The sequence below is a fragment of the Furipterus horrens genome, unplaced genomic scaffold (genome assembly GCF_987537825.1).
Source record: "Furipterus horrens unplaced genomic scaffold, mFurHor1.1.pri manual_scaffold_3, whole genome shotgun sequence".
Classification (NCBI taxonomy): domain Eukaryota; kingdom Metazoa; phylum Chordata; class Mammalia; order Chiroptera; family Furipteridae; genus Furipterus; species Furipterus horrens.
This window is the reverse complement of record NW_028327173.1, coordinates 14,957,063-14,974,753: the sequence shown is the minus strand read 5'-3', so window position 1 is coordinate 14,974,753 and position 17,691 is coordinate 14,957,063. Positions and strand designations below refer to the sequence as shown.

The 17,691-nt window shown below is 51.2% G+C and overlaps 1 protein-coding gene across 1 annotated transcript in view; it reads left to right on the top strand.

Annotated features, from left to right (window-relative positions):
* Positions 1 to 17,691, top strand: part of MYOM3 (myomesin 3) — a 51,386-nt gene that overhangs the window by 16,795 nt on the left and 16,900 nt on the right. The window contains exons 12-23 of the mRNA XM_090268793.1: positions 479 to 678; positions 1,384 to 1,437; positions 1,840 to 1,967; positions 3,877 to 4,060; positions 6,427 to 6,601; positions 9,159 to 9,280; positions 9,641 to 9,828; positions 10,081 to 10,207; positions 11,254 to 11,432; positions 14,964 to 15,078; positions 16,069 to 16,225; positions 16,917 to 17,026. Of these exons, the coding sequence (XP_090124919.1) occupies positions 479 to 678; positions 1,384 to 1,437; positions 1,840 to 1,967; positions 3,877 to 4,060; positions 6,427 to 6,601; positions 9,159 to 9,280; positions 9,641 to 9,828; positions 10,081 to 10,207; positions 11,254 to 11,432; positions 14,964 to 15,078; positions 16,069 to 16,225; positions 16,917 to 17,026 (1,739 nt within the window). The remainder of the gene's footprint in view (positions 1 to 478; positions 679 to 1,383; positions 1,438 to 1,839; positions 1,968 to 3,876; positions 4,061 to 6,426; positions 6,602 to 9,158; positions 9,281 to 9,640; positions 9,829 to 10,080; positions 10,208 to 11,253; positions 11,433 to 14,963; positions 15,079 to 16,068; positions 16,226 to 16,916; positions 17,027 to 17,691) is intronic.

Sequence of the window (17,691 nt, the reverse complement as noted above, 5' to 3'; positions counted from 1 at the left end):
GGCCCAGAGAGCCCAGGCTCCGAGGGTCAGTCTGGAATGCACGGCCACCGAGGGAGCAGACGGCTCCCGGGTGAAACCCTAACTCCACCGCTCGCACGCAGTGAGAGCTGGGGCGAGGCATGTCACCCTCTGAGCCGCGGGTCCCGTTGCAGAGTGAAGGTAATCACACCTCACTCCAGGGACTGTTGGGATTAAATGAGACGTGGATGTGAAGGGCGCAGCACAGCTCCAGGCACACAGGAAATCTCCAGGAAAGGCGTGGAAATTTCCATCACGGCAGGTGGAGGATGGCCCCCCACCCCCGACCTCCTGGGGGCCTGAGATTGGAGCCAGGTTTTTAAATGGAGAGCAGGACTTTAATTAGGCAAGTCAGGCTGGGCAGGCAGCCCAGGATGGGGAAGCGGCCCTGGCGGAAGCTCTCACACTGGGAAGGTATGAGTCATGAGCAGAACCTAAAGCTGGGCTGTCTCTCCCACAGTTGCCAGGGCGAGTCTGGGCAATGGGTACCCTGCCACGAGGCCCCCGGCGGGACCTGTCGGTGCCCAATCCAAGGCCTCATCAAAGGCCAGAGCTACCGATTCCGGGTGAGAGCCATCAACAAGGCAGGCAGCAGCCTCCCCTCCAGGGCCTCAGAAGCGGTTGTTGTGGGTGACCATGATGAAGCCCGCAGGAAGACAGGTGGGTACAAAGGCCCTGAAGGGACATTCTAGAGCACCCATCAGTGCACACTCAGGCTGGCTCACAGACAGGGGCACAGCCCCCATTGCAAGCCCTGTTCCAAGGGGGAGAACACGGCTCAGCCCTCAGGAACCCCTAATCTTATGGAGGAAACACAGCCTCAGGAGTTTATAGTCTGTTGGAGGAAACACAGCTCTGTCCTTAGGAACCCCTGGCCTTGGGGAGAGGTGCAGCCAGTCTGATGGAAGAAGCACAAACCTGTGACAGGGGATGCTAAACTGAGGGAGGACCTTCTGCAGAATGCTCTTAATCTGGAGAACTACAGCCCTGCCTCAGGAGCTCCCTCTGGTGGGGAGGTGTGGGAATACAGCCCCCCGCCCGGAGGAGTCAACCTTAGGTTGTGCCCTAGGAATCTGACCCCTGGCACATCACTTTTCCTCTCTGTCCTCGTTTGTCCCAAGAGCACAGGGCATCATCAAGGTTGGGAGCAGAAGTGCTCCAGCTTTAGACCCCTGAGAATGCTGGGGCCCAGAGAGGACCCGCCTGAGGCCGTGCAATGAGGGGCTGAAAGGCCAAGGCCAGGAACAAGGGGAGGAATCAGCACCCAGAGCAGGGCAGGTCCTGCTCTGCCTGACCCTCCTGACCCGGCCCCCACATACCCTGCACCCCTACTTCTTCCCCAACTGGCTCCATTCTCCATCCTAGAGATCCCCTTTGATCTGGGAAATAAGATCATGGTCAGCACAGATGACTTTGAAGGTATGTGTGACCCTCCTGACACTTTGCCTCAAGACCCTAGCCCTCTTATGGTTCTGGAAACTCTAGTACACTAATGGGCAGAGACGGAACCTATGCATGTACGGGGCGATGCATGTACGGGGCGTGGGGAGGCGAGGGCAGGAGGCGTTCAGTCGAAGGAACCCGAGTTCTCAGGTGATTGTGGCCTGTCTTTCTAGGCCCCTCATGGAGGGCATGGGAAGTCTGGAGCAGGACACTGGGAGGCCTATGTTCTGGCCTCAGCTCTGCCTGGCCTTGCTCGGTGACCTGGAGCAAGTTCCTGCCTGTCTCTGGGCTCCCATTACCGCCTCCATAAAACAGGGAGCTGAGATCAGGGGTCTCTGAGGGCCCACTCATCTCTGCCCTGGATTACTCTGATTCTAGACTTCGTGACCATCCCCTCACCCCCAACCAATGTCCACGCCAGCGAAATCCGTGAGGCCTATGTGGTTCTGGGCTGGGAGGAGCCGAGGCCCCGAGGCAGAGCTCCGCTGACATACTGCCTGGAGAAGGTATGAGACACCCAGGGCCACAACCCCAGGCTAGCCTGAGAAATAGACATGCTGTGGGACCCAGGGTGTGAGGGGGGTTCAGGGAGCATGGAGAGACCCGAGCAGGGCAATAACCCCTGGGGAGGCTTTCAGAGTGTTGAAGAGAGTTCCTACTCAGAAGTGGAGGGACAGGTTCAGTGACCTTTCAAGGTTACCTCCTGCCCTGAGAAGCCAGTTTCTGATGGCAGTTCTTGAGGCTTTCAATGGAAATACACAAGATTAAGAGACACACACAATAATAACAACAGTAAGATCCATTATTCCCTGGGTCTCTCCCGGCCACCTCTTCTTGTCCAGAGCCATGATGGGAGGGAAGCTAGGCTGGTCCCCACCAGCCAGGGTCATGACCAGTGCCGATCATAGGGCACGGGGTGGTGGTACCTCCATTTCTTCTTCTGTGTGACAGAGATAATAATTGTACAGATCTTATAGGGTCAGTATGAAGAGTAGCGTAATTAAAGCGCATAAGACTTAGAACAAAATCCGGCACACAACAGGCGCTCAGTAATGTTCACTGCACTTTATAGCGATTTCTTGGCCTCGCTGGGTTCCAGGCCACTGGCAGCCGGCTGGGCCTTCAGGGAGGGGCAAAGCACAGGGAAGGCAGGATCAGTGGGTCCCCCTCGTGCTTCTAGGTCTTAGGTCTCATACCCAGACTCAGCAGGAAGGGCCTGTATCACCTTTGACTCTTCACTTTCTATCTGCCCAGAGCTGCAGAATTTATGGGTGCCTTTGGGGCCCCTGATGCTGTGGAGAGTGAGCAGGTTGGGGCACCCACACCTGAGCTTAAAGATCAAATACACAAGCTATTAGATGCATGACTTTCTGCCAAGTTACCAACACTCCCTGAACCTGAGTTTCCCCATCAGTGGGGAAATTAATACCTACCTGGCAGGGTTATTGTGAGAATTCGTTTATTTGTCCCACAAACACAGACTGAGCACCTTGCACGTGCTGGCACTGTTCTTGGCCCTGGGTCCAAACAGAAATCCCTGCCTCTGGAGCTGACATTTGAGTTAGGGGGTGGAGACCTATGATAAACAAGATAAATGAGTAATATACTTAGCACATTAGTTAATGGTAGCACTTAGGAAAAAGTCATAGCACAGGGAAGGGATTTAAAGTGTTGAGGGAAGGGACTGCTGGCATTTTAAATGGAAGGGCTGGGGAGCAACCCCCCCTCCCCGCAAGAAGGTGAGTTTTGAATAAAGGCCTAAAGGAAATGAGGAGCCAGGCAACCTTTTGCTCTAAGGGAGGGTTCTGAGACCAGAATATGATCTGACTGGTGTTGTGAAAGGATCCCTCAGAATATCATTTGGAGGGGAAAAACAAAAAACAAAACTGAAGAGAGTTAAAGGTAGAAACGGGCAGACCAGTGAGGAGGCTATTAAAATAACTCAGGTGAGAGACAACGGTGGCTTGGATCAAGGTTGCGGCAGGGGCCATGAGGGTAGCACGTCATGGTTGGCTTCTGGATACATTTCGAAGGTAGAGCCAGCTGGGTTTGTGGGTGGAGCATGTCTGCGGTGTGCGGGAAGGAGGGAATGAGGCCAAGATGGCTCCAAAAGCTTTAGCCTGAGCAAGCGAAAGGATGGCATCGCTAAGTCCATGTGGGCCACTTTGGTGCGGGGACAGCTCGAGGGTCGCGTTCTGGCCATGTTGAATGTGAGACACTCAGTAGGCATCCAGGTAGAGATGGCGGGCAGGGGGGGCGGGTGGAAGGGCGGGTGGCAGGTGGTTCCAAAGCTCAGGTGTTCAGGGCAGCCTTGGCCAGGACAAAAGTTCATGAGAGCGTGTGTGGGAAGTGGCCAGCACAGAGCCAGCCTCAGACAACTGCTTAACCAACGCCCGTTTCTCTCCTTTGTCACAGTCAGTCATAGGCAGTGGCACCTGGGAGGCCGTCAGCACAGAAACTCCAGTGAACTCCCCAAGATTCGCCCTTTTGGATCTGGAGAAAGGGAAGTCATATGTCTTCAGAGTGCGAGCAATGAACCAGTATGGCATGAGCAACGCCTCAGAGTCCAGTGAGCCCATCGCCTTGAGGGGGAAGCCAGGTAGGTGTGAGACGCAGGGGATGGGGGCAGGGCGGGTCAGCCCTGGTGCTGTCAGCATTCAGAGCTCAGGACCCCAGGTCTACAGGGACAGAGCCAAGCCCATTTCCCTGTCCCTGACCGTTTCTACCTACCATGAAGCTGAAAAGCAACATGATCTCAGGCCTGCAAAGTGTTAGGACATCAGAAATCACATTTCTCTGGGTAGGAGGCTCATGGAAGTACAGATGTTTTTTATTTTTATTTCCAGAACAATAATTCACAGCTTGCAGAATCCAGCTGGGTCCAGCATAGGTGCTGAGTGTGTGACCACCTGGTCCCTCAGTTCTAAAGGTCTGCAGGCAGCACCCACTCCTGCCTCTGGAGCAGGCCTCCTGCCCCCCACCCCCCACCCCAGTGGGGGTAAGCTGTCCTATCCCGAGCCCTAGCTTACCTGGTAGGACACCTCTCATCTTCAGCACAGCATGGGTCTGGGCAAGTCATTTCAGAGCACCAAGCACCTGCCAAATGAATATATACATTCATAACAAGTATGAATGGGTTGGTGGACAAGTGGTGTTTTTCTTTAATTCAGTCCAGTTAATATTTAGGCTTGATTTGGGGCCTGACCAATGAGTGGCTTGTGATTGGATGTGGGCTGTCTCTGGACCACAAGCCAGGCTTAGGACAAGGTTCTAGCATCGTTCAAAAAGGGAAGGGAGAGGAAGGTATAGAAGAAGAGGGGAGGGAAGAGAAAAAGTATTTACTTGTATTCTAAAAATCAAATTATGTTAAATGGAAAAATACCCCCCAAAAAAGCAAAAGACTTGAGAGAGGAAGGAAGAAAGAAATTAAGGAAGGGAGAATTGAATTGAGATATTGAGAGAGAGAGAATAAAGCATCTCCCCCACTCCGCCCCGGCATCTGGGGGCCTAGGTTTCTGGCCTTTTGACTACATGCATATGTAGGGCTTTGCATTCCACTTTTACAAAGTAACATTATAGCCCTGGCTGCTGTGGCTCAGTGGATTGAGTATCAGCCTGTGAAACAAAAGGTCGCTGGTTCGGTTCCTGGTCAGGGCACATGCCTGGGTTGTGGACCAGGTCCACTGTTGGGGACGTGCAAGAGGCAGCCAGTCAATGTTTTTCTCCCTCCCTCCCCTCTTTCTAACAATAAATAAATCTTTTTTAAAAATTAACATTATATCACAAAGATTTCCTTGGGTCATGGAATTCCCCTTGAAGTCATGATCTTAATTTCCAAGGTCTGCTCCATACCATGGGTAACCTCAGCTCAAGTTCTTGTCCTGGGGTAGAATCAGATCTCAGAAACGTGGGTCCCTGAGTGGCCTCCTTCTAGCCTCTCCCCTCCACCCAGTCTTTATCCACTGCCACATTGTCTTCAACCTGAGAGGCTGAGGGTGCTGACAGGACCTTTCTGTGCCCAGGACCTCAAGTCTGTGTCTCAGTGCATCTCCTGTGCCAAGTGCAGAGCCTGGCTCAGAGTAGGCACTTGATAAAATACTGAATTAATGTTGGAGGGATGCTGAGTTCAACCTTTTCCTGTTGACTTTGAGGCATCAGCAGAACACAAGGAAAAGAGTCTGGGGAAGATGGAAGATGAGCTCTAGAACTCAGGGGAGAGGGCAGGGCTGGGGTTAAAGCCTTGAGGAGTCACCTGCAGAGGGGTGAGCATTGAAGACATGGGAATAGATGGACCCTTAAGATTAGAGGAGAGAAATACAGCAAGTCAAGGAGCAGAAGCTGGGAGAAGATTGGGATCCACCAAAAGATATATAAGGAATTTGAGAAGTAGAAAGAGAAGGAAGTTCCTGCACCTGTCACACGTTTATTTATTCTTCCATCCATCCATCCATCCATCCATTCATTCATTTGCCTATTCACCTATTCATCCATTCTTCCATACCTAAATCCATCCATCCACCCATCTGTCCATTTAACAAATCATGGCAGCCCCCTACCTCAAGGAGCTTAGTCTCAGGGAACCACGAAAGTCAGCAGGGATATTTCAAGGAAAGAAAATCAAGTTTTCTAGAGACTGAAGATCAGCACTTGAGGAAAACTGCAGATTTGGTGACTTCTAAGTAAGAGAGAGGGAGATTGTAAAGATTACTGAATGGGAGCTTTAGTGAGGAAGTGGAGATGTTTGGAGGTGAGAGAGAAGAGGACTTTTAGGATACAAGAGTCTGGGACCTACCTCCGGGACAAAGAAAAAGCTGTCCAAAGCCCCAGGGCACGTCTGGAATCCACCTTCCACCCCTGATCGCTGTGGGAGCTCCTCCCTGCCTCTCCCCACACCCCACTTTTCCCCTACCATGCTAGTGCCATGTAACTCAGCATCCTCACTCAGCCCACATCTCTGTTTTTTAGCTACTCTCCCTCCTCCAGCTCAAGTTCAAGCTCTCCGAGACACTCAGACCTCTGTCTCCCTGACCTGGGACCCTGTGAAAGAAGGCCCAGAGCTCCTGGGTTATTACATCTACTCCCGGGTGGCAGGATCATCAGAATGGCAAACAGTTAACAACAAACCCATCCAAAGCAACAAGTGAGTCAGCCCCACCCCTTCCTGCACCAGGACATCCTCCCAGGAGGGGCCATAATGGTCATGAAGCCCACCGTGTCACATCTGGTACTGAGCACTGGGCCCTGTTCTGCGCTCTTTTCATATATTAGGTCATTTCGTTCTAACTGCAATCCTGTGATCTTCCGACTAATATTTTTATTATCATTTTACAGGTGAATAAACTGAGGCACAGAGTGGTTAAGTAACTTGCCCAAACCCCCTGAGCTAGTAAGTGGAGGAATTGGGACTTGACCCAGGTGGACTCTTTTTCAGCAAACACCTGCTGAAGGCATCATGTTTGCAGACAGAAGTGACTGACTAGGGCTCACCCTTCCGGGAGCTTAGAGATACAGAGAAACAGAGGGTGCAGGGCAGACAATGGCTTCAGGACCAGGGTGACCTGGGCTCAGACTCCACACCCACCCCTCCCTCGCCTGATGACCCTGCACGGAGACTCACACGCCCTGAGCCTCAGCTCAGACTCCAGTCCTCTTGCTTTTCCAACTCCCACTCCTCTCCGAGGCTCCATCCCCACTCGGAGGCCTGGTCCTTGCAGGAACTGTGAGCCCTGTGGCTTCTGGGCTTGTGGCTGTCCATTTTGAGTCTCTGTGGGGTAGGGGCTCAGGTAGCAACACCCCATCTGTCCCTCCCCGTCCATCGGAAGACTGGACAGGCACTGAGCACACCTGGCTGGGCTCCCCTCACCCTGGGCTGCAAGCGCTGAGATCATCTTATCCAGGAAAAGTGACAGGAACTTGTGTCCCTCTGGTCTTCAGCACCTCACAGTCAGCTGCGAGAGATCACTCATAATTTGTTACTGATAAAGTTTCCAAATTGGAGAAAAATCAGGTTTTTGACAAAGCAGCTCAGGGTCCATGTTATCCCTAGAAAAACAGCTCTCCCCCCACTTGCAGTGAGTGTACTTCTTTGAGGAGGGGTAGGGTGGAAGGAGAGTCACATGGAAGGTGTGATTGGCCTGGGGAATGTGTCACACATGGGGGGTGGCATGCTCCTCTAGTATGTCCAGAGAACTCATCAAACATGTGCATGTCGTCGATTATATGTGTCATGGCTGGAAAGAGGCTAAACTCTGCTGTCCGGGAGACCTGCCTAGGGTGATGGCATAAAGGCAGCTCAGTAGGACTGTGATGGTCATTTCAGTGCCATATTGCTGGCCCACAGAGCATGGCTCACAGGAGATGCTCAAAAATTGTCTGAATGAATGAATGGATGGCTATAATGGTGCTGTGCTGGGACTCAGGAGACCTGGGCTGCGGTCCTGCTGTGTTCCCAATGGGCCGTGTGCTCTTGGCACGCCTCTCTCCTTCTGGGGGCACTTTCCCAGCCCGTAAAATGAAGAAAAATGGTTTGATCCATAAGGGCCCCTTGAACATTCAACTCCATCCTCATCTCCAAAACAAGGATAAGTAACAGTACCTTCTTCAGAGGGTGTTATGACAAGTGCCTTGAGTTTACAGAGGTTCTGTGAAAAACTGAGTGCCAGGCAAGTGCACATGGTTGTCACTGTTGTCATTCATTGTCAACACCGGCTAGTCTGGTGAGTCACCACCAGTCTCACCTGTGCAGGTGCTGCCTGAGCATCATTGCTTCAGTGCCTCATCCCTCCATTAAAGGCATATTGCCCATTAGATATGCATGTCCCTGAGCAAAGAACTTGCTGTGTCAGCCATCAACGCTTGATTTAAGGACCTGTGGCTCCTCAAGGTCAAACTCCCTGTAGAACAAGACTTGCTACATGAAAGAGAGAAGAAGGTCCACAATTTGGGTTCTATCAAGAAGGAGACAGCGTGAGAAGGACATTTTTCTCCAAACCAGAGTGTACCTGTAGGTCTCTGGATGACAATTCTCTTTGGTGGGTCTTAGAATCACAGCATTCGAGTAGATAATGAAAGCCACTCGTATTTCAAGGACAAGGCCCAGAGTCCTGGAGAGGTAGAAGAAGAACAGTTCAGGGGTTGGCTACCTTGCCTCCAATTGGTACCTTTCCCAGCATATTTGCATTTTAATGGTGGGCTCTAGAAGAGTCACGTCCTTTAAAGTCATTCTGTCCTAGTTTTATTGAGAAATAACTGAGATGCATCACTGTATAATGTGTACAACAGGAGGTTTGGCTTACATACACATATATCACAATAGGTTTAGTTAACACTTGTTATCTCATATAGATACAATAAGAAAAGAAAAAAAAAAACATTTCTCCCTGTGATGAGTGCTCTCAGGATCTACACCCTTAACAACTTCCCCATATATGAACCAGCAAAGTTAACTATAGTTAGCATGTATATTACTTCCCTAGTTCTCATTTATCTTATAACTGGAAGTTTGTACCTTCGGACCACCTTCCCCCCAACCTTTAACATCTTAAGGCCTTTACCCTCCAGGTATACGCATCTTTTGGGCCCAGAACCTCCAGATCCTACCACACTGGTTACCACTTATCCCACAAGGTTGTTCGAGGAAGTTCAGGGTCTCTGCAAGCTGTTTGGCCGTTCCTGAATGTTGCACGTGTCTCTCCCAGGTTTACAGTTCCTGGGCTGAGGACGGGGAAGGAGTACGAGTTCTGCGTCAGGTCTGTCAGCGAGGCTGGAGTAGGAGAGAGCTCAGCGCCCACTGAACCCATCAGGGTCAAGCAGGCTCTGGGTAAGTCCAAGGGGCAGGTGCAGCCTGCAGGAGTCTGAGGGCAGCTCTGGGCTGGGCAGAGAGCAGGGGCTTACAGACCACATCTCAAAGGTTCCAATCCCAGAAGTCAGTGGGAATAAGCCCCAGTGGGGATAAGCTGACCCTCTCTGCCCACCCTTTTCCCTGGGAAGCAAGTAGCAATGACTGAAGGCTATGCAATGAAACCTGACCAGGTGCCCTCCCAGAGGCAAAGTCAAGGTTACCAACAGGCACCTCTAGCTGAGTGAGTTCCCTCAGAGCAGGGTGGGGACCCACTGGCGGAGGCTTGATGGCTCCCTCAGGCCCCATTGCCCCTGGCCTCACCTCCTTGCCTCCCTGTAGCTATACCGTCTGCCCCGTACGATTTCATCCTCCTGAACTGTGGAAAAAATGATATGGTCATTGGGTGGAAACCCCCCAAGCGTCGTGGTGGTGGCAAGATCCTGGGCTACTTCCTGGACCAGCACGACTCGGAGGAGCTGGACTGGCACCCAGTCAACCAGCAGCCTGTCCCTACCCAGGTCTGCAAGGTAAGGCAGGAATGTGGCCACCCATCTGGTGTCCTGCCTTGTGCAGGTGAGTCACTGCAGGAGGCTCTGAGGCTAAGAGAGGCCTCGGATTCCCTGGCCGTGAGAATCCAGCTCACCTTGAAGTGCAGACCCACTTGGCCAATCTTGTTAAAGCCCCCATGGACTTCCTGCCCTGAGCCTCCCCCACGCTGCTGTCCCTCTGCTCCTTCCTCCCCAGCCTCGGGTCTTCAAGCTGTGTTTCTGCTCTTCCAGGTCAGCAACCTTCGTGCAGGCCACTTCTATGAGTTCCGGGCCCGGGCGACAAACTGGGCAGGTGTTGGAGAGCTGTCAGCACCCAGCAGCCTGTTTGAGTGCAAAGAGTGGATGATGCCCCAGCCAGGTGAGAGGCCAGGAGGCGCTGGACCTCTGCACCCCCTCCCTTCCCAGATTTAACCAGTGGGATGACCACTGCCTCCGTGCATTCGTGTTTGCTCTATGGGCTCTGGACACCAGGCCCCTGTCTCCTTCCGCCAGTGGACCCTGCAGTCTCTGACACAGTCCCAACCCTGCCCTAGAGGACCCCTGACCTTGGCCCTCACCTGGCCCTGTACCCCGACACAAGCTACCCTCTAGCTCAATACATCCTCTGACCTCTGATTCTGGCCACAGACTAATCTCAAACCCCAAAGGCACGCTGCTAGGTTGACCATCTTGTCCCAGTTTTCCCGGTTTGGTTTTACCGCTGAAAGTGCTGGACAAACAAAGAGGACTGGTCACCTTACACACTGCTCCCACAGCCCTGTCAGCCTTCTCACGAATGAGCCCCTCACCTCCCCCAGGAAGGACAGATCCTAACCCTCCATCATTCTGTTCGGCCCAGTTCTGTTTTCTACACAAAACCTCTACCTAAATGGCAGATAATTAGTACATGTGATTCTTTAGTCAACAACCATTACAAACAACTAATATTTACTGGGTATTACTATGTACTTACACTTCCCATAAATTATGTTGTTAATGCTTACAACGGCACTATATTATAAGAACTATATTATTCCCATTTCACAGATGAGGAAACTAGAGGCTGAGTATCTTGCCTAGAGTCTCCACAGCCTGCAGGGGTAGAGCTGGGACACGAGCCCTCGTGATCTGACTCTGGAGGTCACACCCTTAGTCCCTCTGCTAAACACTGAAATGGCAGAGACACTGGGAAGATTCATACTGTCTGGCATGGGGGTGGGAGGATCTAACCTTCTTTCAGGCCCAGACTGAACTTTGTCATGATGCCAAGGCCAGCCAGGACCCCACTAGGCTCAGAACAAGTGCTTCCAGGCTTGGCTGTAACTGACAGATTGACAGGCTTGCTGACTGACCACCCAGGTCATTACCTGGCTGTCTGGCTGTCAGCCTGGCTGCCCAACTCCTCCTCTTCCCCATCTTCCACAGGTCCCCCATATGATGTGCAGGCATTGGAGGTGCAGGCCACCTCCCTGATGCTGAAGTGGGAGCCCCCACTCTACACGGGGACCGGGCCGGTCACAGGCTACCTCATCAGTTTCCAAGAGGAAGGCTCTGAGCAGTGGAAGCCAGTCACCCCAGACCCCATCTCTGGCACCCACCTAAGGGTGAGTCCCTGCCCCTTCATATTCTGTCTCCCCCCAAGCCTTCCCTGCCACTGGACATGGCATGACTACATCACATCAGAGCTGGAAGGACCCTCAGGGATTACTACCCTCACCTAATGGCAGCAGAGAACCAGAGAGGGGGAGTGGCCTACCCAGGGTAACACGGCATTGGTGGTAGGTTTGGCTGGCTGGTAGACTTAACCTGCTCCGCTGTCAGCAGACTCCTGCCTAAAAACTCACTTAGGATCAGCGACGTATATCAGCATTTGGATCTGCTCATCCCTGGAACCAGGAATTCTGCTTCAAGGATTGAATTGTAGAGGAATAATTAAACAAGTGTGCAAAAATCTAAGGACAATGATGCTCATTGTTGCATAGTTTATAAAGGCAGAAGTTGGGAACAACTTAAATATTCATCAAGAGCTTAGCTTAAATAATGCATAGTGTATCCTTAAAGTGGAATCCTGTGCCAGGTAGCACAAAGTCTAGGTGGTTTAAGGAGTGGCAATAGGATTAAGAACAAGGTAGACATATGTGTGCATATTGACAGGAAAATATATCCATTGTATGTGGCTAAGAAAAAAACAAAATACAAAGTAGGAGATACATATGTTAGGTAACATATAATATGTGTATATCACAGTACACATATTAACAAATATATATGCAAATATATGTCTCTTAATTTAAATGAGAAACAAAAACTCTTTGGATAAATAAGAAATCTGGTAGAATCATTGGTTGTATTCACCTGTGGTGATTGTTTAAACTTCCACTCAGGTAGGAGAAAAGTAAGCACAAACAACCCTCCCCTCGCATAACAAAGACAACTCTCGGATACTTTACAGGCCAGAAAGCAAAGGTGGCAATTGAAGCATTCTCAGCAGACACAAAAGACTAACTCAGACAATCCATCAGGATCACAGACTCAGGTCACCAGGGTCCCTTTCACAGGTCTGGGCTTCCATCTCTGAAGCCAGGGCATCTGCCAGTTCTGTAATGTAGACTAGGTTTTATTTTCTGCAGGCTAGGGAGAGAGGGGATATTTTTTCCAACTCATTTTCCTGAAGGCGTCTTTCACCAGCAAGCAGGAGGGTATGCTGTTTTTAAAACTGCACATAAGCATTCCGTTAGTTGGCATGGCGAGAAAAGAAAACAAGCTGAAGACACCAAAACAATGTGGAAAGAGAAAGACACTAAAAGAACAGAATACAGTGCATATCTTGTTTTTACATGGATTATGTGCATTTAAAGTCTAGATGGATTATTTTGAAATGGTTTATTCTGGTCATCTCTGGGGGGTAGGACTGCTGGGAGAGCTTCAACTCTATTTTATATTCTTCTCAATTGTTTTAATATTTTCCCCAGCAAGCATGTATTCTTTTTATAACCAGAAAAAATAAAAATCTTTCATTTGAAAGAACAACATTAAGGCCACCTAAGAGGGAGTTAGGGAGGACTAGCCTTAGCCTGCAGAATGCTCTGAGATTGCCATCACTGCCTCTGGGGGTGAGGCTGTCTGCCTTGGATGCCTCAGCTCGCTGGAAACTCCCTGTCCAACAGAGGTTTCAGGATCATGGATGAGAAAACAAATTTACCCAGGACACTGTCTTTTGCCTGGGAGGAGGTAAGGTGGCAAATCTCTCTAGTGGAGAAGAGCCCAGAACTCCCTTTTCCCATGCCTTTTATTGAGAAAGGTATGTATGGGAGATACAAGGTCAAGGTTCATAAATCATCAATTAGCTTTCAGACGCTTGGGTTACAGTTGACAGTTACTGGTTACAGATATCAACATAAAGAACACAGTGACCAGTCTGTGTCAGGGTCTGTTAAACATCCTGGCACCCTGCTGCCATCAGGTGCAAGGCTTCATACGTTTTTAGCTACATACTGTTTATAGTAACTGAGAGATAAGAAAAGCAGAGCAAGCTTCAAAGCATAATACGCATTCTGTAAATCTAGTTCCCATGGGAACCTTCCAAATGGCCTTTGAGTCATGCCTGCCTCCAGCCTTCCCAGTGTTCCCGTCAAGTCTTACAAGGTCCTCAGAAGCATGGCTCACAACTTGGGCTACAATTCTCAAAACCACATAGGACGGTCCTCTACACAGGGGTCAGGGTCCCTGCATAGAGTCAGCCACGCTGGACAGCTGGCCCGAGAGAGCCACTCAAAACGGATGGTCTTTCGGCCTCTCCCACATAGACTTGCCCAGGCCAGGGCGGTCCGGGCTTCGGCAACTTGGCACCATGTCTACGTGTGGATGGTTGCCTGGCATTCACTCACTCATCATTCACTAAGTACTTCTTGATGCCTACTTAGTGCCAGGTCTGGACCCAGGTCCTAGATATTACTGTGCTTGGGTTACAGGCAATTACAGTAGCGCAGATTGTACAATGGAGGGGCACCTGAGGGATTCTGGGAGCTTCAAGGAGGAAGGTCAGAGACCTCCCCGGAATCCTTGTGTCTACCCAAGCTGAAAAGTCAAGGATGAGTTGGGGGAGGGGTGGGAGGCATTCCAGGCAGAGGGCTCAGCAGAAGCAAAGACAGGAAGGTGTGAAGTGACGTGATAAACATCACCTGGGGACCCTGAGGGAGTCATGGAGTGAAGGGAGCACAGAAAGGAGGGAAAGGACGGAGGTTAAGGTCAGATGAGGAGAAGTTTAGGTATTAAACCTCAAAATCGGAACTTTACCCTGAAAGCCACTGAAATGTGTAAGCATAATCAGACGGGCATATTGGAAAGATTGGAAGCGGGCAAGATACACCAGGAAGAAGTATCTAGAGGCAGAGATGCCACCAGGAAGCTGTTCGGCTGATCCAGGTGAGAAGAAATAAAACTTCAACGGAGGCCGTTGGAGAGGAGCCACCACATTCAAGAACCATCAGGGATTCCCTGGTTGGTATGGTTTAGTGGACTGAGCATTGGCCTGCAAACCAAAGAGTGGCTGGTTCAATTCCCAGTCAGGGCACATGTCTGGGTTGAGGGCCAGGTCCCCAGTTGGGGACGTGAAAGAGGTAGCTGATCGATGTATCTCTCACACATTGATGTTTCTCTCCCTCTCTTTCTGTCTCCCTTCCCCCCTTTCTCTAAAAAGTAGATAAATCTTTAAAAAAAAAAAATCAGGAAAATAAAATGGGAACTTAGTTATCACATGTGTAGGACTCAAGAAAAAGGTGTCGAAGGTGTCGTGGGCGATCCCCAGGCTTCTCCCTGGGGTGATGAGTGGAGGAGAGACCAGGGCGCAGGGAGAAGAGGGTTTTCTCACTGGGAGATGGTTGATGAGCTAAGCTCTGAGTGGATGGAGTTCCCAGAGCAATGGGCACAGAGAAAATCCCAACGCGGGGACCTCCTAAAAACCGGAAGTCAGGAGAGCCATGTTCCTAGCCCATCCCCACCCCCAGAGCAGACTGTGCCGTCCTGGGGCTCAACAGATGAGTGGTCCCCGGCACCTCTGGCCAGGGTTTCCCCCAGCGTGGTTTTTGCTGTCCTCGGTGCTCACTCTCGCCTCCTTCCCCCACTCCCACCCCTAGGTTTCCGACTTGCAGCTAGGGAAGAGTTACGTGTTCCAGGTACAGGCCGTGAATTCAGCTGGTCCGGGGCAACCGTCCATGCCCACCGACCCCATACTCCTGGAACACAAGCCAGGTAGGGGCAGGTGGAGGGTGGCAGCACCGCAGCGGGGCTGTGCTATCGAGGAGGGGCTCAGAGGCGCGTGGGAGGAGCCCGTGGTTATGCAGGACAAGACCTGCTGGACCCCCCTCCCCCACTGCCACGCCCCTCTTCTTCCAGCGTTTCTTTCTTTCCTACCTGTTTTTCTCCCCATTCCCCACTTCGTTTATTTCTGTGGAATCCCAAGATATGAACATATCTCCTTCTATTTGAAGAGGTCCTCCGTTCTTTCACCTGCCGCATTCATAAGCTCTTACAACTCTTCACAGATATTTAGAGTGATACTCAACTCCAAGTCCCGAGCATTATTTCAGATACCACATGAGGCTTTGCTCAGCCTGCAGTCACAGCTCCTGAAATCCACTCCTACCACACATGCCAGATGCTGTGGTAGGTTCTTATGCTGCCCTGGCCCACCCAACAAGCCATGGAGGGAGCCATCATTGTCCCCACTTAAGGACGGATATTATCGTAGCCCAGAGAGGTTAAATTATCAAGTTGCACAGCTGCACATGACAGAATCACTCACCTCTCCTAACAATAAAGCATATCCATTCATTCAACAAATATTCAGTGACGTCCACATTGCACTGGGGATACAGCAGTGGCAAGAAAGCAGGGTCCCTGCTCTAGTGCAGGGAGCAGAAGAACAGGTGGACAGTTTGCCAGTAACCGGTTATGGGAAGGAGAAAAGGATGGATGCTATAAGGGACATGAAACAGGGTGATGGGGCAGGGTGAGGTTTACTTTAACCCTGGTGGTCAGGGAGGGTCTGTCCGGGGAAGTGACATTTGAGCTGAGAAGAAGCCAGATCCTGCAAGGCCTCAGAGGCCACAGCAAGGGGCCCGGGGCTGTTTATTTTATTCAAGTGCAATAGGCAGACAGTGGAGGATGTAAGCAGGGTGGGGCATGACTTGGTTTATCGTTTATATACATCGGGTGCCCTCTGTTGGATCCTGCCCTCAGATGCCCCGGAGATCAAGGTCGGCGTGGATGAAGAAGGCTCTATCTACTTGGCTTTCGAAGCCCCCGAGGCCCCCGACTCCTCAGAGTTTCAGTGGTCCAAGGACTACAAGAGCCCACTGGACCCCCAGAGGGTCAAGATTGAGGAGGAAGTGAACAAGTGAGTGATGGGAGGGGTGGCACATCTAGTCCACAGGTCCCCAGTGTTGTCAGATGAGTCGGCAGAAGCTCATGGGTGACCCCACCTGGCAGGGCCCACAGATAATGCAGGAATGGGCCTGGGAGGGGCTGCCTGTCTCACTAAGGCAGCCGACTGCCGCATTAGGGAGAAATGAAGGAACAGTGCATTTCAGGGGTTGGCATGACAACATTCACATGCACTCTTTCTCTATAAGCATCTGCTTCCGAGGAGATACTCAGACCTTGCTTTCTAGCCTGGGAGCCAGTACCTTGTTCCTGGGACATCTCATTTGCAAAAAGAGGGATTAGGAGCAGGTAACCAAACACAAGGCTAGTTCTGTCAAATGCCCCCAGGTCTCACTCCCCACCCCCAGCGACTCCCCTCAGCCCTGCCCAGCAGGAGATGAAGCCAGAAGGGAGAGACAGGGCAGTGCAGCCAGTTAAGAAGACCCTGTTCCAGACAGCCCCAAATGGGGCCACTGAAGGTGCCAGACCAGAGCTGCCCTGGGCAGGGGACCCTAGAGGAGGTGTGAGGAGGCAGCCGCCCATTCCCCAGCTTGGCGGGGGCCTGGAGTTGGGCGGCAGGGCTCCAAAGCTGACCAAGACTCCCGCTCCCAGGCCTCCAGTGCACAAGGCCCCTCACAGGGCACCTGCTCTCCTCTCCCTGCCAGGTCCAAGGTCATCCTGACAGAGCCTGGCCCCGAGGATTTGGGCACCTACTCGGTAGTGGTCACTGATGCTGATGAAGACATCTCAGCAAGCCACATGCTGACTGAGGAAGGTAGTGTCCCTGTGCCACGACCACCTCCCCAGAGAGACAGACCCAGATCGAGAGCCCTCACACACCCATTCCGTCCTCCTGTCACTAGATATTAGTAATATCTAGTGAGCACCTACTCTATGCCAGATACTGTCCAAGGATTACACCCATGAACTCAAGAGGCAAAAATCCCTGCCTAGCGGAGCTCACAGTGGGGACTATGACAAACCAGAGAGTACATGCCATGTCTAAAGGGTCATCCATGTTTGATGATTTAAATAGAAATGAAATCAGTGCTGATGACTGACAAGACTCACTCTCTGCTGTCTCCATAGCAACTGAGGGACAGCCCACTGTCTTCCCTGCTGACTGGGCAGGAGGTCCTTTGATTTTGTTAAGCAGAAGCCAGACAGACCCAATTGCAATGCCACACTTTTCTGGCTGTTTGACCTTGAGCAAGTGGTGTCACCTCTCTGGGCCTCAACTAAAAGAATGTTACGCAGATACAGTTATATGATTCTATGGAAACTAAAGCCATCAACAAAAGGGGTGGGGTGTTCTGTTTTGTTTTGACTGGATTCTTGCTGTGAATCCAGACTCAACATGCTAAAGACTCTGAATCTTACAAGAAAAAATAAGTATGGGCTCTGCCCCTGCCAGTTCATCCATGCAACACATATTTATTG